The following is a 25150-nucleotide window of genomic DNA, read 5'->3' on the forward strand; positions in this document are numbered from 1 at the left end:
CCACATTCATGAATGAATTAATGCCATTACTGTGAGAGGGGGTTTCTGCTGAAAATGATGAGTTTGCCCCCTCCCCCCTTGCTCTCTGTCACACGTGCTTCCTCACTACACGATACCTTCCACCATGGGATGACCCTCACCAGATGCTGGCAGCATGCTCTTAGACTTCCCAGTCTGCAGAACCACGAGCCAAATAAACTCCTCTTCTTTGTAAATTATCCAGTCTGTGGTATTCTGATACAGCAGTAGAAACAGACTAAGACACCATATCTGATTAAAACATTCCAGATTTTTAAAACACACATTTACTAAGTGCTATGTGCTATTATTCTTCACAACAGTCTAACGTATTAAACTTTATTATTCCCACTTTAGAGAAGAAAAAACTGAACGCTTAAAGCTTAAGAATATTGTCCAAGGTGGTAAAGCTGTGGAGCAGTGGAGCTGAAAGTAAACTCAAACCCCAGAGCTGTTTTCCTTTAAAAAAAAAAAAAAAAAAAATTGCATATGTTTAAAGTGTACATGATGTTTTGATATACATAGTAAAAAGATTAGGACATGCAGGCAAATTAATATATCCATCACCTACCACTGTTACCTCTTGTTTTGTGTGGTAAAAGCGCCTAAAATCTCTGCTCTGCAAAACTTCAGTATACAATATTAATAACTCTAGCTCTGTGGCACATTGGACCTCTAGACTTATTCATCCTACATAACTGCAAGTTTCTACCCTTTGAACTACATCTCCCCATTTCCTCCTCCTCTCTGCCCTTGGTAACTACCATTCTACACTGTGTATGTGACTCTTTTTGGATCCCAGATATAAATGAGATCATGCAGTATTTTTCTGTGTCTGGCTTTTTTCACTTAGCATAATGTCCTCCAGTTTAATTCATGTTTTTGCAAATGACATATTTCCTCTTTTAAGTCCAAATAACATTCCATTTTATATATAGCACAACTGATCCATTCATCCATCAATGGACACTTACGCTGCTTCCATATCTTGACTCTTGTGAATAATGCTGCAATTGATGTGGGAGCCCAGACACCTCTGTGGTGCTGATTTTATTTCCTTTGGGTATATACGCAACAGCGGGATTCTCTGGGTCATGTTGGTTCAATATAAATCAATTTGAAAATCAATTCATGTAATTTACCATTTTAACAAACTAAAGAAAAATCACATGATCATATTAATAGATGCAGAAAAAGCATTCGACCAAATATAACACTAAAAGGTTTAGTGAATCTTGGCCTAAACCTTACACATTATACAAAAATCAAAATATCATTTAAATATAAAATGTAAAATTATAAAACCTTTAGATTACGTAGGAGAAAGTCTTTGGACAGTCTTAGTCCGTTCAGGCTGCTAGAACAGAATCCCATAGACTGGTAGCTTTACAAACAACAGAATTGTATTTCTTACAGTTCTGAAGGCTGGGAAGTTCAAGATAAAGGCATCAGCAGGTTCTTCATCTGGTGAGGGCCTACTTCCTGGTTCACAGAACAGAATAGTGCCTTCTTGCTGTGTCCTTACATGGTGGAAGAAGAAAGGGAACTCTCTGGAGTCTCTCTTGTAAGGGCACTAATCCCATTCATGAGTACCCCAGATTCATGACCTATTCACCTCCCAAAGGCCCCACCTCCTAACACTATCACACCAAAGATTAGGTTTCAACATATGAATTTTGGGGGAAACAAACATTTAACCTACAGCAGGATTCTGGGCCTTGGCGACAGCTCTTAGGTATAACATTAAGAGCATAATCTGTAAAAAAGAAAATAAGTGGGCTTACTCAAAATTTAAAACTTTCCTCTGTAAGAGATCCTGTTAAGTGGATGAAAAGATAAACTAGAGATTGGAAGAAAATGTTTGTAAATCATATATCTGACAAAGGACTCATATCTAGAATATATAAAGAACTCTGAAAACTCAACAATTGGCCAGGCATGGTGGCTCACACCTGCAATCCCAGCACTTTGGGAGGCTGAGGTGGAAGGATTGCTTGAGTCCAGGAGTTTGAGACCACCCTTGGCAACGTAGGGAGACTCCATCCCTACAAAAAAAAAAAAAAATTGTTTTAATTAGCTGGGTGTGGTGGCATGCACCTGTAATCCCAGCTACCTGGGAGGCTGAGGTAGGAAGATCACTTGAGCCCAGAAGGTCGAGGCTGCAGTAAGCTGTGTTCACACCACTTGGGCGACCCCGTATCAAAAAACAAAACAAAACAAAACCTCAACAGTTAAAACCAATAATCCAAACAGAAAATGGACAAAAGATATGAAGAGACATTTCATCAAAAAGTATATATGGATGGTAAATAAGAACATGAAAATATATTGAGATAGCCATTAGGGAAATACAAGTTAAGACTGTGATGAGATATCACTATCTACCTATTAGAATACCTAAAAAATAGTGACAACACCAAATGTTGGTGAGGATGTGTAGAAACTGGATTTCTCATACATTGCTGGTAGGCAAGTAAAATGGCATAACCATTTTGGAAAACAGATCGGCAGTTTCTTTAAAAAAAAAAAAAAAACAACAACTAAACGGGCACCTACTATAAAGCCCAGCAATCACACTCCTGGGCATTTATCGGTAGAAAAACCTGTATACAAATAGTCATAAGGGCTTTATCTGTAATAGCTAAAAGCCAGAAACAAGCAAAATGTCCTACAATTGGTGAATGGTTAAACTGTGGTACATTCATACTATGGAATACTACTCCACCACAAAAAGGAACAGATAATTGATACAACTTGGATGATCTCAAGGGCATTGTAATAAAAAAAGTCCATTTTAAAAGGTCATGTATCAGCCAGGCACAATGGCTCATGCCTGTAATCTCAGCACTTTGGGAAGCTGAGGCAGGTGGATCACTGGAGGCCAGGAATTTGAGACCAGTTTGGCCAACATGGCGAAACCTTGCCTCTACTAAAAATACAAAAATTAGCTGGGTGTGGTGGCACATGCATGTGAACCCAGCTACTTGGGAGGCTGAGGCAGGAGAATCGCTTGAACCTAGGCGACAGAGCAGGACTCTGTCTCAAAAGAAAAAAAAAAAAAAGTCATGTATCACATGATTCCATGTATATAACATTCTCAAAATGGAAAGCTACAGAGGTAGAAAAAAGCTTAGTGGTTGTCACAGGCCTGGGGTGGTGAAGGAGAGGTGGATGAATGTGACTACAAAGAGAGAGATCTGCTCACCTTTTCAGTCATCACTTCTTTTGTTGTGTTGAGTTGCCATTGTCTTAGGTATGATTTTTCTGGTTTGGAAATTCCTCAGCTTCTGGTCTGCTGATGGCATCTTCCCTAATGTCCCATGCTGGTATGGATTTCGGGAGTAGGAAAGATGAATGTAATTCTTTGTAATTTGTCTTAACCTACTCTCCCCAAAAACAATTTTCAGCAAGTTCACCAATGGCCTCTATAAAGCTAAATCCAGTGGACAGTTTTCAGTTCTTATTTTAAAGCAGAAGTCCCCAGCCTTTTTGGCACCAGGGACCAGTTTTGTGGGAGACAGTTTTTCCACAGGACAGGGCAGGGGATGGTTTTGGGATGAAACTGTCAACCTCAGATCATCAGGTATTAGTTAGATTCTCATAAGGAGCATGCAACCTAGATCCCTCCCATGTGCAATTCACAGTAGGGTTCGTGCTCCTATAAGAAGCTAGTGCCTCTCTGATCTGACAGGAGGCAGAGCTCAGGGAGTAATGCTAGCTCACCAGCTGCTCACCTCCTGCTGTGTGGCCCGGTTCCTAACAGGCCACAGATCCATACTGGTCCATGACCTGGGAACTGGGGACCCCTGTTTTAAAGGATTCTCTGCTGCATTTGACATAGCTGATGGTATTAGTTTCCTGAGGCTACTGCCACCAATTACCACAGACCTGATGACTTCAAACAACAGAAGTTTATTCTCTTACCATTCTAGAGGCCAGAAATCCAAAACCAGTTTTACCGGGCCAAACCCTACTACAAAGTGTAGTAGGGGTGTGCTCCCTTTGGAGTTTCTAGAGAAGAATCTGCCAGCATTCCTTGGCTTGTGGCTGCACCACCCAATCTCTGCCTCTGTGGTTACACTGCCTCCTTCTCTCATGTATGTATCAAACATTCCTCTGCCTGTGCCTTATAAGGACATTAGTGATGGCATTTAGGGTCTATCTGGATAATCCAGGATAATCTCCCTGTCTCAATATTCTGAATCACATCTGTAAACATTTTCCCATAGAAGGTAATATTCACAGGTTCCAGAGGAAAGAACCAGGTATCTTTGGGTGGCCATTATTCAGCTTGCTACACTGACCGTTCTCATTCTTTCTCAAAACTCCACCCCTCTGAATTCTGGCACATTGTTCTGTACTCTTGTTTTGCTACCTGACAAGTGCATCTTGGCTTCCTTTGTGGGCCTTTCCTTTTCTGTTTAATCCCACATGGGGGCCATCCTTTGCTCACCTAGCACACTTTTCTCACTGGGACAATTTCATGGACTTCTGTGATTCATCACTCCCCCATCTGTATCTTTTTTTTTTTTTCTTGACACAGAGTCTCGCTCTGTCGCCCAGGCTGGAGTGCAGTGGTGTGATCTCGGCTCACTGGTGCAAGCTCCGCCTCCCAAGTTCATACCATTCTCCTGCCTCAGCCTCCCGAGTAGCTGGGACTACAGGCTCCCACCATCATGCCCGGCTGATTTTTTGTATTATCAGTAGAGACGGGCTTTCCCCGTGTTAGCCAGGATGGTCTCGATCTCCTGACCTCGTGATCCGCCCACCTCGGCCTCCGAAAGTGCTAGGATTACAGGCATGAGCCACCACGCCCATCCCCCCCATCTCTATCTTTAGCCGTGATTGCTCCCTGTAATTATCAGACTCAGTCTGTAGCTGGTCAGATGCCTACCAAAAATATATCTATCTGGATGTTCCTCAAGTCCCTCACACTTAATAATCTTCTAAAATGAAATTCATGTTCTTCCTCTCACCAAAAGCAGAAGTGTAACTGGGTTCTCACACTGTGGAGCAAACATGTACAAAAGGAATTCCCCTGAATGGATATGGGGGGATCTAGGAGCAGGGAAGGGCCCATACTAATCACTGACAGAGGGCGTCTCACATAAAAAAGGGATGTCCCTTTTACTGCCTTCTCCACCGTCTCCCACATGGACTCACCATTGTGTCTCAGTTAAGTAGTAAACTGACAAATTGTGATTTTTCTCACTTTAGTAGGCATCACTATGAGATACACACTTTTTGCTAGGCCCAGTGCAAAATGGAAATGCAGAACCTCTTGTTCAAAGATTAGCAGGAATTTCAAGAGTAGCAAAAGCTGAGTATTAAGCCCTTCTATGCCCAGGACCCTGTATGACTACACAGGTCACATGCCTGTAAAGTTGGCCCTGCCTGGAAGTCATTTCTTCTCTCTCTTCCCACTGCCTGGATCTAACCAGTCTCCAAGACCTGCCATGCTATTCCTCAAATGTCTCCTATGTTCTTTCTCATTCTCTTCCATCATTGCCTTAGTGCAACCCCTTATTCCCTCCACTTGTTCTTTCTGGCTCAGGTCTTTAGATCCAGATGAATCATCTAAAATGCAAATCTGGTCAGGTCACTCCCCAGCCTGAAATGCTCCAGTGGCCTCTCGTAACCATAAGGATAAAGTCCCAGGTACTTAGTAAAGTCTGCCATGGTGAACTCAAAGTGATAATATCAAACCTCTTTTAGTGCTTGTGTATGTCCTAGTGTGACACATCTCTGTGCCTTTTCTATTGCTGCTACTCCCACTCTTTACCTGGACAATGTATTCTTTTGAGTCTCACAGCTCAACTAATTGTGTGCGTGTGAATGTGTGTGTACATAAACATTTTTATAACAGTGCCTGGAATATAATTAGCACAGTACGTATTAGCTATTATTATTATTATTCCAGGAAACCCTCTTGGACAAATTAGGCTGAAAAGCCTTCTTTCATGTCACCATAGCACACTGTGCATATTTTATCTTACCACATTATAGTGAAGATGTGTCTCTGTCTGCCTCCACAGCTAGAGTGCAAGCTCCTTAAGGCAGGGACCATGTCTTACTCATCTTTTCATCCTAGTGCCAAAGTGGTATAGTGTCCTGTGCATCTTATGCATTCAAAAAATCTTTGTGTATTCAACTGATCCCCAACATACCTTCCAATCATTTTTAGTCCTAGAGAGGTTTCTTAAAAAGCATTTTCATCAGATGAGACTCCACCCCTGAGGGGACAAGGAGAAAGAGAAGGAGTGTTTTCAGCCACCACCTGAGGCCACCATGTTCTTCCTCTCTTACACATCTAGTACATACCCCCTTAGGTTTCCCATAAACCCTGTCTTCCCTGTGGACAATTTCTTCAATCGTTAGTGGTGTATTTCTTCTTTTTCTCTCTCTCTCTTTTTATTTTATTTTATTTTATTTTATTTTATTTTTTTGAGATGGAGTCCCACTGTGTCACCCAGGCTGGAGTGCAGTGGCATAATCTCAGCTCACTGCAACCTCAGCCTCCCAGGTTCCAGCAATTCTCCAGCCTCAGCCTCCCAAGTAGCTGGGATTACAGGCGTGTACCACCACGCCCAGCTATCATTAGTGGTGTGTTTCTCCAGTGATGTCCCTAAATCTTCTTCCCTGGGGCCTGCGCCTCTCTTGAACCTCCCCATTCTACACCTAGTGCATGCTTTGCCAGGGTAATTCCAAAAGAGTCTGGGGGTCGGGGCTGGTGGTAGAAATCCTACATGTCATGGCTGGATCTTTCCTGGAAGTCTGGGTTGGAATAGGTATTAAAGAGGCCACTCTGAATGTATAAATCTAACTAAAAATGTATGTGATTGGTGGGCATTTTTTCCAACCTAATAAAGTCCCTTTCCATCTCCCAGCTCTTTGTATTTTAAAAGCCAGGTCACTAGATTTGATAATTCTGGAGAGAACTGACTGAAAAGAGTTGGTTTGATTAGAAATAGAGGTTCAACACTTTTACACTGTTGGTGGGAATGTAAATTAGTTCAACCATTGTGGAAGACAACGTGGTGAATCCTCAAAGACCGAAAACCAGAAATACCATTTGACCCAGCAATCCCATTACTGGGTATATACCCAGAGGAATATAAACCATTTTATTACAAAGATACATGCACGCATATGTTCATTACAGTACTATTCACAATAGCAAAGACATAGAAACCACCCAAATGCCCGTCAATGATAGACTAGATTAAAAAAATGTGGTACATATACACCATAGAATACTATACAGCCATAAAAAGGAACGAGATAATGTCCTTTGCAGGGACATGGATGGAACTGGAAGCCATTATCTTCAGCAAACTAACACAGAAACAGAAAACCAAATACTGCGTGTTCTCACTTATAAGTAGGAGATGAACAATGAGAACACATGGGCACAGGGAGGGGAACAACACACACTGGGGCCTGTAGGGGGAGGAGCTGGGGGGAGGGAGAGCATTGGGAAGAATAGCTTAATAGATGCAGGGCTTAATGGGTTGATAGGTGTAGCAAACCACCATGGCACACGTCTACCTATGTAACAAAACTGCACATCCTGCAAATGCACCCTGGAACAAAATAAATAAAATAAAATAAAATAAAGAGGTTTGAGTCTTTCCTGGTAAGCTTATTTATGCTCTATTACAGATGGTTCAGCCTTGGGGCAAGATAGTCTTTCTCCTAATTTTTGTAGTTTTGAACATTCTAAAGTTTTTGTTGTTGTTGTTGTTTTCCGTGAGGACAGAGGCAACTTCGGGGAAGTACTCTGTGGGGTAGGATGGAATTTGGGGCCTTTAGTTTTCCTTCCAAGAGCCCGTAGGAGGTTTTGGGTGCCTTCTCAATGATGGCATCAGAAAATATAAAGCAGATGGACGGGGGCGGGGCGCAGTGGCTCACGCCTGTAATCCCAGCACTTTAGGAGGCCAAGGCGGGCGATTCACGAGGTCAGGAGATCGAGACCATCCTGGCTAACACGGTGAAACCCCGTCTCTACTAAAAATACAAAAAAATTAGCCGGGCGTGGTAGCGGGCGCCTGTAGTCCCAGCTACTCGGGAGGCTGAGGCAGGAGAATGGCGTGAACCCGGGAGGCGGAGCTTGCAGTGAGCGGAGATCGCGCCACTGCACTCCAGCCTGGGCGACAGAGCGAGACTCTGTCTCAAAAAAAAAAAAAAAGGTGAACTTTGGTATATTCACTGCTTATAAATGTTATGTGGAAAAACATAAGCTGTTTGCTGCTTACAATTCGTTTGCTGTATTTTGTGCATGTGGACAAAAATGGGGGAAGAAATGAAAGATGTGTTAGGGTAATGAGTATACGACTGAATTTTCCAGGAATTTCTATAGTAATACCAAATCGCATGTTTTAATGCCCACCGTGAACAAAAGAAGACCGGAACCCTCGCGACTCATTTTGACGTTTTCTGGTCGGCGGTAAAAGCTCGGTTCCCGGCCCTCCCGGAAGTTGTTGCACAGTTGTTTCCGGGAAGCGGGACTCCAAATGGGTCGCAGTCGTAGCCGCTCCCCACGGAGGGGTGAGTCCTGTAGCATTTCGGAGGATGTGGGGCTCTGTCGGAGGCCGGTCCCTTTTGTTTTATTTTGTTTTGTTTTTGGTAGCCGGGTAGTAGAGAGGCGGGGTCTTTTCCCCAGGAGGAGAGCGAGGGGTGGATAAAGGAACGTAGACCTGGGCCCTTCCCTCTTCAGCCCACCTTCTCCGGTTTGAAGGCAGTGTCTCTGAATTAGTTTCATTAAGTCTTTGTCACCTTAATACAATAACCTTTATTACACTGTGGCCGGTGGGTTTAGAATTAGGCCTCAGTTCCTTTGCTGAATTTCTGGGCGACGGTGGGCAAGACACTACTCAGCCTTTCTGAATCGAATTCCCAGAATTAGTCATTGAGGGTACTATTGCCAACTTTTAAAAACTGATGTGATAATTAATGTCACATCCCATAACATACAGTATGTGATTCTGCCTAGTTCTTAAATACTTAATAAATGTTAGATTCCTGCCCAAGTCATTACAGGGAAATGATATTAAGATTTTTGAGTCCTGGGAGCTCACTTCGTAATGTTTTCTGGCTCCCAGCCCCATAAATGAGGCAGCGCGATGTAAAGAAAGCTGGACTTCCATCAGGAGATCTAACTGAGACCCTCCGTTCTGCCCCGATTCGTTGGTTTTTTTCTTTTTAATCAATTTATTTACTTTTAATGAGACAGAGTCTCGCTGTGTCGCCCGCCCAGGCTGGAGTGCAGTGGCCGATCTCAGCTCACTGCAACCTCCACCTCCCGGGGTCAAGCGATTCTTCTGCCTCAGCCTTCCTAGTAGCTGGGATTACCCGTCCGTGCCACCACGCCTGGCTAATTTTTGTATTTTTATTAGAGACGGGGTTTCGCCGCATTGGCCAGGCTGGTCTCGAACTCCTGACCTTGTGATCCGCCCGCCTGGGCCTCACAAAGTGCTGGGATTAAAGGCGTGAGCCACTGGCCTCTTTTTACCTTTTTAATGTGACTAGTAATGGTTTGCATTATTTTTCTACTGGACGGCGCAGCTCTAGATATTTGAGGTAATTTTCAGTTCTGCAATTTGTGTGCGATTCCATTAGAACGTAGGCGTTCCCGGTCCACATCCCGGGAGAGAGAACGCAGGCGCCGAGAAAGGTCCAGGTCTCGGGAGAGAGATCGGAGAAGGAGCCGTTCGCGATCCCCGCACCGAAGACGCTCCCGGTAAGGGTAGAAAATAAGCCAAGAGCTTTATTTACCGAAAGTCCCTAAGAAACTGGTCGCTGCTCTTAACTTTGTTTTGATCGCTTTTAAGGGGATTTACAGTTTCCTGAAATGGAGGAAACTTAATCCAACCGTATTCTAAAGCTAACATTCAGCTTGGTTAAATGGGGCTAATAGTACTCCACATCGCAAAATTGTCTTGAGGAGTAAGTAAGAAATAACGCATGCAAACCACAGAGCATGGTGCTTGGCAAGAAGAAGAAGTAAGTATTTTATATTTTTGTTTCTTTCTTTTTTTTTTTTTTTTTTTTTGAGACGGAGTCTCACTCTGTCACCCAGGCTGGAATGCAGCCGGGCAACGTCGGCTCACTGCAACCTCTGCCTCCCCTGGTTCAAGCGATTCTCCTGCCTCAGCCTCCCGAGTAGCGGGGACTACAGGCATGTGCCACCACACCTGGCTATTTTTTTTTTTTTTTTTTGGTATTTTTAGTAGAGACGGGGTTTCAACGTGTTAGCCAGAATGGTCTTGATCTCCTGACCTGGTGATCCACCCACCTCGGCCTCCCAGAGTGCTGGGATTACAGACGTGAGCCACTGCACCCGGCCTTTTGTTTCTTTTTTATTAACTTTTGGTGATAATGATTTATTCAAGTATGTAATCAAGAATGGATGATCTTGGAAGAACTTCAGAAATGGGCTCTGAGTCTTTTTTTGTTTTTGTTTTTGTTTTTTTTGAGAGAGAGAGAGAGGGTCTCCCTGTGTTGCCCAGGCTGGTCTTGAATTCCTAGGCTCAAGCCATCCTCCTGCCTCGGCTTTCCAAAGTGCTGGATTTACATTTTTCTGCCTTCCAGAAAGCTTTCTAGCTCTAATTGTACTGAAGACAACTGATGATTAAGCAGTAAACTACATTTAAAATTTTTTTTGTTAACAAGGCCTTGTCAGAACCTTTTTCCTCACTTTGCTATAGGGAATGACTGGTGGTTCTATGGAGCTCGGCTCATGTATATCTGTGCTGATTGATACAAAGTTGATATGTCTGTTTCTAACATCTTTACTTGTAAATATTAGATCTCCAAGACGACATAGATCCACATCTCCTTCCCCTTCTCGACTGAAAGAAAGAAGAGATGAGGAAAAGAAAGAAACAAAAGAAACAAAGAGCAAAGAACGGCAGATTACTGGTAATGTTATTAGATAAATAACTGTAGTAAAAGTACAGTGATGATAAAATTATAAAAGTTTAATTTTGAACATTTAAATGTTAAGCCTTTTATAATGTTCATTGCATATGGTTTTGAGTTTTTTAGTTTTTTGGTTTTTTTTTTGAGATAGAGTTTCATTCTTGTCACTCAGACTGGAGTGCAATGGCACGATCTTGGCTCACTGCAACTGCCACCTCCCAGGTTCAAGCAATTCTCATGCCTCAGCCTCCCAGAGTAGCTGGGATTACAGGCACCCGCCACTAATTTTTGTACTTTTAGTAGAAACGAGTTCTCACCATGTTGGCCAGGCTGGTCTCAAACTCCTGACCTCAGATGATCCTCCCGCCTCGGCCTCCCAAAGTGCTGGGATTATAGGCATGAACCATCGTGCCCAGCGTGAGATTTTGTTTTAATTACACCCTAGCAAGTTGCTGGTTATCTGTGGTGCTCCTGATATAGAAGGGAAGTTACAAACATGAGAATATTCTATTTTGGAAGTATCTTCAGAACTAGATAGTGTCATGCCTGTTATTAAAGGTAGTCCTTAATATGAAACCCAGATTTTTTTTAAAAGGTAATCCTGTCTAAAGGCTTCAAGGAGAGGACTTTTTCTTTGTACCATAAGTTACATTCTGTCCAAATGTAAGAGGAATTTTTTCATTAGACTCATCTTCAGCTAATTGTTTTGTGTATTCTCTGCTAGTGAGGTGGAATGACTATTAATCTGTTACCACCTCTCTTTTTGTTTATGTATATATATGAAATGATAGAGAGTTCACAAAATTATTCATTTTTGCAGAGGAAGACTTAGAGGGCAAAACAGAGGAAGAAATAGAAATGATGAAGTTAATGGGATTTGCCTCCTTTGACTCCACAAAAGTAAGTAAAACGTGCAACATTCTCATTTGAATTAATCTGTTATGACTGTCCTGTCTTTCCATGTTCTTTTCCATTTATACAAATGTGTTTGATTATAAGACAATAACTATCTGTTTGAAGAAGTTTGAGAATACAGAGGAGGAAATAGTGAACTGCCATTGGAATTCGGGGAGTGGTTGCCAGGGACGATGTTTGAGTTAGATCTTAAAAGGCAAGTAGAAGTGATCAGACAAAAAGAGGAAGATGATTATTTCAGGTAAAGGGAAGAGCTCATGAAAATGCCATGTAGCTGTAAAGGAGCACAGTGTATTGTGGGAATTTCAAATTCTGCCGGGGATAAAGCAGTGCTGATGGGCTAGTGACTTAGGCTAGAAATAGAGGTAGGAGGCAAATCACAGAGGGCTTTTGATGCCCTTAGTCATGCTAAGGAATTCAGAGTTGATTCTTTAGGTGTTGAGGAGAGGAAGTAGTGATTTTTAAATGAGGGAGTGGCATGGTTATATGTGTGTTTTAGAACAATAACTCTGGGGGCAGCATGGAGGACAGATGAGAGGTGGGTTAGACTGGAGGCAGGGAGAACTGCTGATTTGTGCAAGTGAAAGATGATGAAGGCCTGAGCTGAGTTGAGAACGATTCAGGAGCTGGGGGAAGTGGGAGTGAGTAGTTAGTAATGCCTCTCAGGTGTCAGGCTGGGACCCTGAGTGATACAGTTAACCCGGAACAGAGTTTCTGGAAGGGGAACTGCTGGGAAATGGAAGAACAAAATCCAGCTGCCAGATAGAGATGACATTGGGCAGCTGCATACATGTCTCACAGCTTAGAAGTAGGGTGGATAGGGGAGTGAATGCTGTCTAGCCTTCATAATAGCAGAGAGATGAGGGAAGAGGAAAAAGAGGGAGGGATTAGGTAGAGGAGGGAGAGCATAGAGAGAGAGAGATGGGGGAAGGGAGAGATAGGCATAGAGAGAAGAAAGAGGAGAGGAGATGGAGAGAGGGAGGGTGTATGGAAAGAAAAACAATATATTTTTCAAAATCTCTTTGCTAGAATTTTAAATCTTTCCATTTAGTTTTGCGAATGGAAATAGAGATGTTTGAGAAAAAATTGTCAAAAATAATGCACTTTCCCAAGTCTTGTATTCCATTGAGTTGCTAATGGAGTGGGGTAATCGCAGTTGCTGTAAGAGTTTCTTTCTAACTAATGTGACTGTGCAGGGCTCACATGTTTTAAAATGACAGTGTGTAACTTAGGAGTACTGAGGCATGACTGTTTTGAGGTGAGAAATTAAGAGCAAGCTCTCATTCTTGCAATGGTTATATGAATTCTGTTTTGGAATTTAATGAAGTTTATTTATCAGCTTTTTTCCCCTTGAATGCCCTAAATCCTTATTTGTTTTTCCAAAGAGTATTTTATAAATGAAAATTTATTAATATATATGTTGGGTGAATAAAAATACATTAAAAGTAAAGCAACTATAGTTTTATTGTCTTTAGAAGAATGAGGAGGGAACTTTTTCCCCAAAGAAAATGGAATTATTTTCTTTGTTTTTTGGTTTTCCTGTTGTTTGATGTCAGATTTGAAGCTCCTGAAAGTCAGATCTAAGGGTGGTGCCACCCATCACTTAAATGTAGTCAGTGTTGAGGATGTTTGCTTATAAGGGAAAAATTAGGTGAAAAGTCATAGATCTTATAAAAATTATGGAGTACTGTCACACTAATTGATGTCAGTTTTTTAAAATGACATCTACAAGGATGTTAATTTAGTTTATATGCAGTTGGCTTCATGGCTATCAGTTATAAAGTCAGCTCATTTGTGTTTTTAAGTAATGTGTATCTTGTGATGTTTCATCATTGATCTATTGTGGGACCTCTTCATATGCCAGTGTAGTCACCCATTTTCCTTTCTATTTGATTGTATTTTCATTTTTTTATTTTTATTATTTTTTATTTTATTTTATTTTATTTTTTTGAGACAGAGTGTCGCTCTGTCATCCAGGCTGGAGTGCAGTGGCGCCATCTCAGCTCACTGCTACCTCCACCTCCCAGGTTCAACCAGTTCCCCTGCCTCGGCCTCCCAAGTTTCTGGGATTACAGGTGCCTGCCACCATGCCTGGCTAATTTTTGTATTTTTAGTAGAGATGGGATTTAGCCATGTTGGCCAGGCTGGTCTCGAACTCCTGGCCTGAAGGGATCCACCTGCCTTGGCCTCCCAAAGTGCTAGGATTACAGGCATGAGCCACTGCACCCAGCCTCATTTTTTAGTTTTTTAGACAGGTTCTTGTTTTGTCACCCATACTGGAGTACAGTGGTATGATCATGGCTCACTGCAGCCTGACCTCCTGGGCTGAAGCAATTTCCCCGCCTTAGCCTCTGGAGTAGCTAAGAGTATAGGCACATGCCGCCACGCCAGGATAATTTTTTTATTTTTTGCAGAGATAGAGTCTTGCTGTGCTGCCTAGGTTGGTCTTGAACTCATGACCTCAAGAAATCCTCCTGCCTCAGTCCATTTTTTTTTATTATTATTTTTGAAGAGACGGAGCCTTCCTGTGTTGCCCAGGCTGTGCTCAAACTCCTTGGCTCAAGAAATCCTCTTGCCTCAGCCTTCCAAGTAGCTGGGACTATAGCCTCACAGCAATGTGCTTGGCTTTTCCCTTTCATTTTATTAGATTGGTGCAAAAGTAATTACAGTTTTTGCCATTGAAAATAATGGCTAAAACTGCAATTACTTCAATAACATTCTTCTAGGAAGTTTCAAAGTTTGGTTTTGTTTATTAATGGATAATTTTCTATGCCAGCATGTAAATAAATGAGGATAGAACTAATAATATGCAACTCTGCAACTAGTTGCCAGAAATCAGTTAACCTTTAGGAATCGAACTTTGTAAAAAGGTTATCATCATTTACTTTTTTGTGCCCAAGACCAGTTTCTCAGTCATGCTTACTTCCTATTATTGGGAGTTCAAAATCATATACCTCAAGTAATTTGTTGAGGACTCACCCTCCACCCCCCAAAAAATACGTGAAAATAGGTATAGAAAAGTAAGACCAAATACATTTATTTTAGCCCCACTTCAAATATATATTAATCTGTGTATGCCTTTTGGCCAGTGGGTCAGAATCAGTTTTTGCCCTGACACCAATATCTAATTAAGTACACTACACAGATAGGCTACTCTTGCATAGGTAGTAATGGGAGAGGGAGGAGGTGGGGGTCACTTGTGTGTGTCATGACATTAACTAATGATACTCATCTAAGTCATTTTCTGAATACCTGGGAGTGCAGTTACCTAGGATGTAAGAATGCAAAGGTGACTCTCAGACATATCCCTCCATCAAGAAGCTTGCAGTCTCATAGGGAAAATACCTTTACGATGCACATCATGGTTTTATAGGGTAGAAAATGGAAGGTACTGGGCTGGGTGTGGTAGCTCATGCCTGTAATCCCAGCACTTCGGGAGGCGGTGGGGTGGGATCACGAGGTCAAGAGATCAAGACCACCCTGGCCAACATGGTGAAACCCCATCTCTACTTAAAATACAAAAATTAGCTGGGCGTGGTGGCGCATGCCTTTAGTCCCAGCTACTCGGTAGGCTGAGCAGGAGAATCGCTTGAACCCGGGAGGTGGAGTTTGCAGTGAACTGAGATCACGCCACTGCACTCCAGCCTGGTGACAGAGCAAGTCTCCATCTCAAAAAAAAAAAAAAAAAAGAAAAGAAAATAGAGGGTACTGTGAGGAAAGCACAGTTAACAATTTTTCTGCAGTTAGAGAAGATGGCACTTCCTAGCAACTGGAATGCGTGAATTGGGCCTTGAACAATGGATAATAACCAGATAGTTCAAGTTAGAGGCGGGGAAGGCAATTCAGGCATGAGGAACAACATGGGGGAAAGTGGGTATGTTGAGTTGACTTGGCTGGATTAGAAGACCTGAACAAGAATTTGTGAAAAAGAGAATGGGTGCTACATTCAGAAAGGTCAAGACGGAGTGACACATAACCTAGCATTTGTGTCTGTTATTCTGTTCTGATTCTTGATTTAAAGATCAAAATTGGGCTGGACACAATGGCTCATGCCTGGGATTCCAGTACTTTGGAAGGCCAATGCAGGAGAATTGCTTGAGACCAAGAGTTCAAGACCAGCCTGGGCAACATAGTGAGATCCCATCTCTACAGGAAAAAAAAAATTCAAAATTGGCCCAGATTGGTGGCATGTGCCTGTAGTCCCAGCTACTCAGGAGCTGAGGCAGGAAGATCACTTGAACCCAGGAGTTTGAGGCTGCAGTGAGCTATGATCACGCCACTGCACTCCAACCTGGCGACAGCGAGACCCTGTGTCTAAAAAATGATAATTTTTAAAATGAACAAAAAATTGCAAGGGCAACCATTCCAGCCATGATATGAGAATATTATTAGCTAAGGTTGTAAGTTAAATTTTGTGTAAATATGAGTTTTTCTGGAGATTATACCTTTTATCTGGTTTCAAAGTATTCTTTGACCAGAAAAGATTAGATTCTGCTACCCTACTTTCTCAGCATGCCTTGCACATAGTACATACACTGTGAATGTTTGTTGGTTTGAATATTAATTGCTTATGTGCAATTGTAAAAGTGTGAGCAGAGAGTTGTACCGCTTGGGAGTTCATAGGATCTGGAAATTATCTCTCCCTCATTGGACTCTCCTCCTCCTCCTCCTTCCTTCCTTCCTTTATTCTCCTTCCTTCTCCTCCTCCTTCCTCTTCTTCCGCTGCTGCTGCTCCTCTTGCTGCTGCTGCTCCTTCTGTTTCTGCTTCTGCTCCTGCTTCTTGTGCTGCTGCTGCTCTTGGCTTCTGCTGCTGCTGCTGCTGCTGCTGCTGCTCTTGCTTCTGCTTCTGCTGCTGCTGTTTCTGCTTCTTCCACTGCTGCTGCCGCTTCTGCTGCTGCTTCTCCTTCCCTTCCTCCTCCCCCTCCTCCCCCCTTCTCCCCCACTTCCCTCTGCCTTCCTCCTGCTTTCTTCTTCTTTTTTTTTTCTTTTTTCTTTTTTCTTTTTTTTGAGACTGGATCATGCTCAATTGCCCAGGCTGGAGTGCATTGGATTGGTGTGATCATGGCTCCTTGCAGTCCCAAACTCCTGGATTCAAGCAATCCTCCCACCTTAGCCTGCCCCCAAGTAGCTGGGAGTACAGGTACATGCCACTGCTACCACACCTGCTTTCATATATCCTGATTTAATGTATCCTCCCTGGTTTTTTGTTTGTTATTTGTTTATTGTTTTTCTTCAGGGTAAGAAGGTGGATGGCTCTGTAAATGCCTATGCCATAAATGTCTCTCAGAAGAGGAAGTACAGGTATGCATGGCCCCCATTATTATGTTTGAACTAATCAGTTTTGTACTTAGAACGTTATTATGGGATAATCACATTTGTAGGAAATGTAGCAGTTTTCCATACAGTTCCTTGTTTGAATGAAATATTATCTTCATTGCTTATATTCTGGCGTGTTAAAATTGTTTTCCCATTTACATGTGAGCTAATAGCTATTAGAGAGAGAGGGCAGTTGGCTTAAATATTTTAGGACTATAGATAGTAATTTCCTCAGAAAAGCATAATTTCAAGTCTATGGGCTTTGATTTCAGTATAATTTAGGTATAAAATAGATCCTCCTGAACTAGATTGATTATGTAATGATTTCAACTGTAAATATATTCTTCTGTTACGTATAGGCATATTTTATTTGTACCACAGTTTTGGAACAAACCAATCCATACATGAATTCTTAATGAAAAAGTCAAGATATTTTCAAACATTGCCTTTCTCTCTAACTTTATCACTGATAAAAGATTAATAGTCCAGTTAATTTAGATTATGAATCATGTGATTGAAAATGCTATAAGCTAAGGTACTAGAATCATTTTGGACAATCTTTTGTAAAATTACCTTCAAATAAGGTCTTATGGGGAGAATCATTACAGTGTGCAATTGAATTGGCTTAATGGGTGTCTGTTTTGGAACTCCTCTCTATTTCTAAATTACCTGTTTCTTATTACCTAAAATAAATAAGGATTTTCAATTGATTTTTTTTAAGTCCATAGAATCTTCTCAAATAATTTCAAAATTAAACTTCCATATTGCTATTTGGAGTTAAAAGAAATCTGAAAGTCTTTGGTTTATTTTGAAAGTAAAATAATCTCTAAATATACATTAAATTACCTTGAATAGTTTCTACCCTAGACTTTGCTATTATAAAGATGGTTTATAGGTTTAATCTCTGAAGCATGTTTTTTTTTTTTTTTATAAGAAGAGTATAGGATTAAAAAAATAAACAATGAATTTTCTCTTCTCATCACAGGCAGTACATGAATCGAAAAGGTGGATTCAACAGACCTTTGGATTTCATTGCATGAGAATTGAAATGTTGAAGGATAACTTTTTTCCCCCTCATCTTGGTCAGAGAGTGGATTTTGTATTTTGTATTTAACTTGCATTCAAAACATAGGATCTCATTTCTCCCTTCTTGTAAAGTAAGAAAATCTTATTTATGATGTATGCAGTTAACTTACCTTGCCTCAACAGAAGAAAGGTTAAATATTACATTTTTTTCTTTTAGGAAATATCATTTGTGGCAGGCGTCAACCCCATTTTATTTGTTCTTATTCCTGTGGAAGCAGTATATGTTTTCTTCTTGAATGCTCATTAGGACTTCTTAAAAAACATGAAAGTAATTTGGAAGTAAGTTTATCCAATAAAGCAGTATTTCTACCCTTTTAGATTTGATAAATATTTTTTATTACTAACGAATCTCCCTAGACATTTTCTTTTTTTTTTCATGCATAGATTTAAGTATATTGATTGTTAGTAGTTTAAAAATGGGAAGAATGAAAAAGCATAACTAGATTTTTCTATCTTCTATGGTCCCCCCGAAAAAAATGCCATTTATGGTTCTCTCCCCAAGTATAAAAAGCATTACATGCAAAAAAAAAGATCTGAGAGAAACCAAAAAGTAAAAGAAAAGCAGAAAATCACCTGTTATCTACTCCCAGAAAAAATCAATTTCAACATTTTGGTATATGTCTTTCCAGGCTTCTTTGGGTTAATCCCATCCATGATATCAGAATATGTATGCAGTTCTTTCTTTAACCCTTTTTTCTCCCATGTACTGTGAACATTTAAAAAGTACTTTTAAATATTCTTTGGAAACTTAGCTTTTAGTAGCTACTTGGTTGTATCATAATTTATTAACTAATGTTTTATTGGTAAACACTGGCTTGCCTCCCATGACTTGCCATTATAATTAAAACTGTGACTACTCTATCTCCATTACATACATATTTTTGTATGTTTCATTATTTCCTCAGGCTCCATACTTAGACGTGGCATTGCTGAGTGAGATTAAAAGGGCTATGTATACATGTTTTAAGACGTTTGGTATCTCTGGCTAGAAGGTAACAACCAACTCTATCCAGTAAAGTATGAGCATTCTTGTTTCAGACACATGTACAAATATTAAGTGTAAAATTTGTTTTAAAGTTTCCTACCTGATGGGTAAAATAATGGTACTATTTGGTTTTGTGTTTTTGTTTTCGTTTCTAGGGAGGATGAATATTTTTTTAATGTATTAGCCATATTTCTTTTGTGACATGCTAATTTTAAATCTTGGATCTATTAATATTTGTCTTTTGTCAAACTTTTCTTTTTTTCATTTGAAGAACACTCTTTTTATATTGAAGATAATAACCATCACCCATTCTGTTGTAGACTTTGCTGGTAGTTAAGGCTGTATGGCTAGATTTTAACTTATTTTTCTGAGTAAGTACTTCAAATGCAGAACACAATTCAGATGATACAAAGGATATCTAGTGATGCATTAATTGTATATCCTTTCAGAGATATTCCACATATACACAACCATATATTTTTATATATATATATCTCTTATACATAAAGATAGAAGCAAACTCTTCACATTGTTCTGCACCTAGTCTTTGTTTACGTACATCTTATACATCTTTTGATGGTTTCTTATCGGTACCTGTAAAATTGTGTTGCTAGAGATTTGACTTGAAATCCTTAAGGCAGCATACTTTGCAGATAAATAATCTGAGAGAATCTAGTAGGTCAACAGATCTGCTCTCTGTGAGCTAACACTAAAGAAATAGAGGAAGAGGAAATCTTTGAAAAATCAAGAAAAGATACCTTTGATCCCAAAAGTCTTGGTTTGAAGGAACTTTTATCCATTAGATCATCTAATTCTGGAAGAATAACCAAAGTGCAGCATCCTTGTATTCTTCCTCTAAGAGGCTCATCCTCATAGGGGATGTAAATTGAGCCAGGTTTTCTCAGTGTCTACATGATAAGTGCTTCAGGGCTCAGTCCTTGAACTCTCCAATCTCTTCTTTGGTGAACTGTCCATTTGTGTGGCTTCAAACACCTTCTGCCATGGCTCTCAAATTTATACTCCCCCAGTCAGACCATTTTACTGAATTACAATCACGTATATGCAGCTAGACTATTAGGCACCTCAAATTTAAGATTAACTGAACTTTTTTGAGGCTTTCTTTTTTGAGGCTTTCCCATCACAGTAAATGGCCCTTTCATTCACTCCTTTGTTCAGACCATGGTCCTTGGGGTTGTCTTTGACTCCTTTATTTTATGTCTTACATCTGATTCATTAGCTGATTCTTTTGGCTTTAACATCAGAGTACATTTTGAATTGGACCACTTTTCACCACCTATGCTAACCTAAGCCATCTCTCTTGCCTGGACTACTGCAGTAGCCTCCTAACAAGTCTCCCTCCTTCCACTCTTGGTGCTGTTTATTCTTCACCCAGTATCAGAGAGGAACCTTTTAAAATGTATATCAAGGCTGGGTCCGGTGGCTCATGCCTGTAATCCCAGCTCTTTGTGAGACTGAGACTGGCAGATCACTTGAGGTCAGGAGTTTGAGACCAGTCTGGCCAATGTGGTGAAACCCTGTCTCTACTAAATATTCAAAAATTAGCTGGGCGTGGTGGCATGCACCTGTAATCCCAGCTACTCGGGAGGCTGGGGCAGGAGAATTGCTTGAACTCTGGAGGCAGAGGCTGCAGCGAGCCAAGATCTTACCACTGTATTCCAGCCTGGGCAACAGAACAAGATTTTGTCTCTAAATTAATTAAATGTGCAACTAGTCATATTTCTCCTGGCTCCAGTGATATTTTTTTTTTTTAATCATTTAGAATGAAGTCCAGTCCTCAGTGTGGTCTACAGAGCCTCCACATGACCTAGACCCTGGCTTTCTACAGCCTCACTCCCTTGCTCACTGCACTGAGCTACACTGGCTGGCCTCCTTGCTGTTCTTTCAAAACAGGCATGTGTCTACTCCCAGAGTCTTCTCACTTGCTCTTTCTTCCTTCTGAAATGTTCCCCCACCTCCTTGATTTGCACAAGTAGCTTCTTTACATTGTTCAGATCGCTGCTCAAACTAAGGTCATTCCTGACCACCGTATCCAAAATAGCAAACTTTCTTCCCTATCTCTGCACTCTGCTTTACTCTTTTTTTTTTAACCTTTAAAAAGTTGAGATTAAATTTATATACCGTAAAATTTACCCTTCTAAAGTTTACAATTCAGTGGTTTTTAATATACACAGAGTTACGCATCCATCATTCCTAATTCCAGAATGTTTTCATAACTCCAGAAAGAAACCTCATATCCATTAATAATCACTCCTCATCCCCCCCACCCCTAGAATCCACTAATGTATTTCCTGTCTCTACAGATGTACCTATTCTGAACATTTCATATAAATAGAATAATACAATATGTAGCCTTTTGTGTCTGGCTTCTCTCATTTAGCATAGTGTTTTCAAAGTTCCTCTGTGTTGTAGCATGTATCAGTACATCCATCATTTTTTTTGTCTCCAAATAATATTCCATTCTCTATTTATACCACATTTTGGTTTATAATTCATCAGTTGATGGGCATGTGAGTTGTTTTCACTTAGTGACTATTAAGAAATAATGGTGCCATGGCCGGGCGCAGTGGCTCACACCAGTAATCCCAGCACTTTGGGAGGCCGAGGTGGGCAGATCACTTGAGGTCAGGAGTTCAAGACCAGCCTGGCCAACATGGTGAAACTCCATCTCTACTAAAAATACAAAAATTAGCCAGACATGGTGGCGTGTGCCTGTAATCCCAGCTACTTGGGAGGCTGAGGCAGGAGAATTGCTTGAACCTGGGAGGCAGAGGTTGCAGTAAGCAGAGATCACACCATTGCACTCCAGCCTGGGCTACAGAGCGAGACTCCATCTCAGAAAAAAAAAAAAGAGAGAAAGAAATGGTGCCAGAACATTTGTATACAAGTTTTAGAGTGAACATGTTTTCAGTTCTCTTGGGAGTATGCTTAGGAGTGGAATTACCAAGTCATATGGAAACTATGTTTGACTTAAACATAAAGCACTGTCAAACTGTCTTTCAAAGCTGCTGCACTATTTTATAGTCCCATTTACAATATATGAGGGTTCCAGTTTCTCCATGTGGCTCTCCAAACCCTCCTTTACTTGTCTTCACCGCATTTATCACTGCCTGACATACTCTATATTCTTTTATTATTGTCTGGTTCTTCCATTAGACAGCAAGCTCGGAGAAGTGGGGCATCTGTCTGGTTAGCTCTGCAGCCCCAGCACCACACAGTGGCTGGCACAGAGTACAACACTCAATGCATGTCTTGAATTCGTGAATATAGTTCTGTAACCTTTTTTCACTAACCGAGTCCCCTGATCTTCAGTTTACATCTGATTACCTTTAGTTACCCAAGTACTTTATTTTGTATTTAACTTGCATTCAAAACACAGGATCTCAGTTCTTCTTTCCTGTAAAGTAAGAAAATCTTATTTTTGATATATGCAGTTCACTTATCTTGCTTCAACAGAAGAAAAGTTAAATATTACATTTTTTTTCGTTTAGGAAATATCATTTGTGGCAAGCCTCTTTCTTGTAATAGTCTTAAAACATTGTGACAAAGCTAAACTCCTTTCGAACAGTACTCAGAATGATATTGCCCATTCTTTTTTTTTTTTTTGAGACGGAGTCTCGCTCTGTCGCCCAGGCTGGAGTGCAGTGGCCCCATCTCCGCTCACTGCAAGCTCCGCCTCCCAGGTTCATGCCATTCTCCTGCCTCAGCCTCCGGAGTAGCTGGGACTATAGGCGCCCGCCACCTCGCCCGGCTAGTTTTTGTATTTTTTAGTAGAGACGGGGTTTCACCGTGTTAGCCAGGATGGTCTCGATCTCCTGACCTCGTGATCCACCCGCCTCGGCCTCCCAAAGTGCTGGGATTACAGGCTTGAGCCACCGCGCCCGGCCGATATTGCCCATTCTTATTGCTGATCCTTTGCTTTGTATCTTTTGTCCATGCCTCTATGTATATAACAGAGTAGGAAATTGGGAAAATACATAGTTTGGGCCTTTAAAAAGAAAAAGCTGTAAGGGTTATTTTACAATGTATTTACTCAACACTGTGCCTTGGGGATCTTTTCTTGCCAGTATATGTAAGTCTACCTTTTAAAAAGCTGCTGCATAGTGTTTTGTGTGATGTACATATGACAGTTTAGCCATTGCCTTTTTTTTTTTTTTGAACCGCTCTGGCTGGAGTGCTGTGTGGTGTGATCACAGCTCACTGGAGCCTCAACTTCCTGGGCTCAAACAGTCCTCCTGCCTCAGCCTCCCAAGTAGCTGGGACTACAGGCTGCACCACCACACCCAGCTAATTTATTTTCTGAATAGAGATGAGGTCTCACTATGTTGTCCAGTCTGGTCTCGAACTCCTGAGCTCAAGTGATCCTCCCATTTCAGCCTCCCAAAATGCTGGGATTACAGGCATGAGTCACAGTCCCTGGCCAATGCCTCATTTTCTAAATCACAGATTTGTACAGTGACTAATTTTTGCAAAGCAGAGTTTTTAAAGGTTTTTAAAATTTAGTATTATGATGTTAGGTATCATATTAGTGTGTCCAAAGTAGCCACAAAGAAAGAGATGATACTATTGAAGCAGAAACTTGAAATCCTGATTTACACTTCAAGGAACAAAATCAATTCCTCAAAACCTTATGAGGCAAAATTTATTTTAATGTCATAGTAGTTAGGTATCAAACTCAGTTATAAATAGGGGGCTTTAATTCTCATAGTGATAGAACTTTTTAAGCACTTCAGGATTATAATACCATAACAGTTGTCTTCCCTGCCACTCTGGGGTGCTCTCTGAAGCGGCATCTCCGGCAAAGAACTCCATAGTGTGTGATGAGCCTGCTGCTTGTTCAGTATTGGCATTTACCTCTTAATATACTGTCCTGTGCCCATCTGGAATATGAGCCCCCCAGAGGAGACTGGGCAGAGATTTACTTGGCAGTAAAGATTATCTGACAAGTCTAATATTTTAGGTCTTTGTAATTCCCCATTTTCAAGGTATATCTCAATTAGTTTATCTTGATATATGCTCAGAGATATAACCTATTGTCATCCCATGTTTATGCTATTACACATAGCTTTTTATTTAAAGTTCTGGTCGTAAAACTCAGGTTCAAACATCCTAGAATTCACAACTTCTATGTTTGGAGCTGTGACTCTCAGTCAGTCAATGCTTATATCATGCCTTTGAGGCACTAGGTATTGAAAGTCACCACTTTTTCATTATCTTAGGATTCTCAGTTCTTTCTTCAAGACTTATACTTTCAGGTTTTCTTAATTAACTGGTCATCCCATACATTTGTGTAAAATAATTTCTAGGAAACTCTGAATCTCAAAACCTTTGTTTTATACTTACTACTTCATTTCCAGTAGATGGCACCAAATACCCTTTGAAGGTCTTCGTTATACTAATTCCTAGTTGGTGTTGCTGGCTAATTGATAATTGCGTCCACCACCAAGGAACGAACATGGTCTATTCTTTAGTCTGATTCTCTAATTTTTATATAATGTAGTATTTTTGTTTGGAGTCTAAGCTAGACTTGTTGGCATTTAAATTATTTGCTGTTTCTGGCTCAGATTTCAACCTTTTTTCCCCCTTTTTAAAACAAAAATAAGTGTGACTTTCCAGTCAGGGTGATGGTAGAGAAAGGGTCATGATACTGAAATAGGACTTGGTTAAAATAAAGAGTTGAGAGTAAGAGAATAGAGATATATGCCAAATGTTTGTAATAAAATCAAAGAGAAAATATAAATATACACAAAATCCAAAATGTTAGGATAAAAAAATCAAAGCATTTTTAGTATTATCGCTTTGGGTACTTTAGTAGAATTGCACTTGTTTATGATTTTCAAGTTTGTTTTACAAATAACATGCAATTTAAAAATACTCTTTAAAAACTGTTAG

At 40.7% G+C, this 25150-nt stretch overlaps 1 protein-coding gene across 3 annotated transcripts; it reads left to right on the forward strand.

Moving 5' to 3' along the window:
• Positions 1–8495: 8495 nt before the first annotated feature.
• On the forward strand, positions 8496–19131 carry SNRNP27 (small nuclear ribonucleoprotein U4/U6.U5 subunit 27). Of its 3 annotated transcripts, XR_003115255.1 has the most exons (7): positions 8496–8565; positions 9637–9757; positions 10826–10938; positions 11759–11838; positions 17090–17154; positions 18155–18326; positions 18413–19131. XR_003115255.1 is itself a non-coding variant. In XM_025353726.1 (6 exons), the coding sequence occupies exons 1-6, from the start codon at positions 8532–8534 to the stop codon at positions 18207–18209; spliced, it is 468 nt and encodes a 155-aa protein (XP_025209511.1). In that variant the 5' UTR covers positions 8496–8531; the 3' UTR covers positions 18210–19131. The 3 variants fall into 3 exon arrangements, 2 of the variants coding, with proteins under 2 accessions (XP_025209511.1, XP_025209512.1); XM_025353726.1 differs by having other exon boundaries at positions 18155–19131; XM_025353727.1 differs by having other exon boundaries at positions 8509–8565; positions 9637–9697; positions 18155–19131.
• Positions 19132–25150: the final 6019 nt, after the last annotated feature.

Source organism: Theropithecus gelada, chromosome 13 (genome assembly GCF_003255815.1).
Source record: "Theropithecus gelada isolate Dixy chromosome 13, Tgel_1.0, whole genome shotgun sequence".
NCBI lineage: Eukaryota > Metazoa > Chordata > Mammalia > Primates > Cercopithecidae > Theropithecus > Theropithecus gelada.

Bases quoted from the DNA above. Each gene is read 5' to 3' on its own strand.
- SNRNP27 (XM_025353726.1), top strand. From the start codon at position 8,532: ATGGGTCGCAGTCGTAGCCGCTCCCCACGGAGGG. The intron at 11,839-17,089 runs GTAAGTAAAACG...GTTTTTCTTCAG, and splicing joins CCTCCTTTGACTCCACAAAA to GGTAAGAAGGTGGATGGCTC. The intron at 17,155-18,154 runs GTATGCATGGCC...TTCTCATCACAG, and splicing joins TCTCAGAAGAGGAAGTACAG to GCAGTACATGAATCGAAAAG.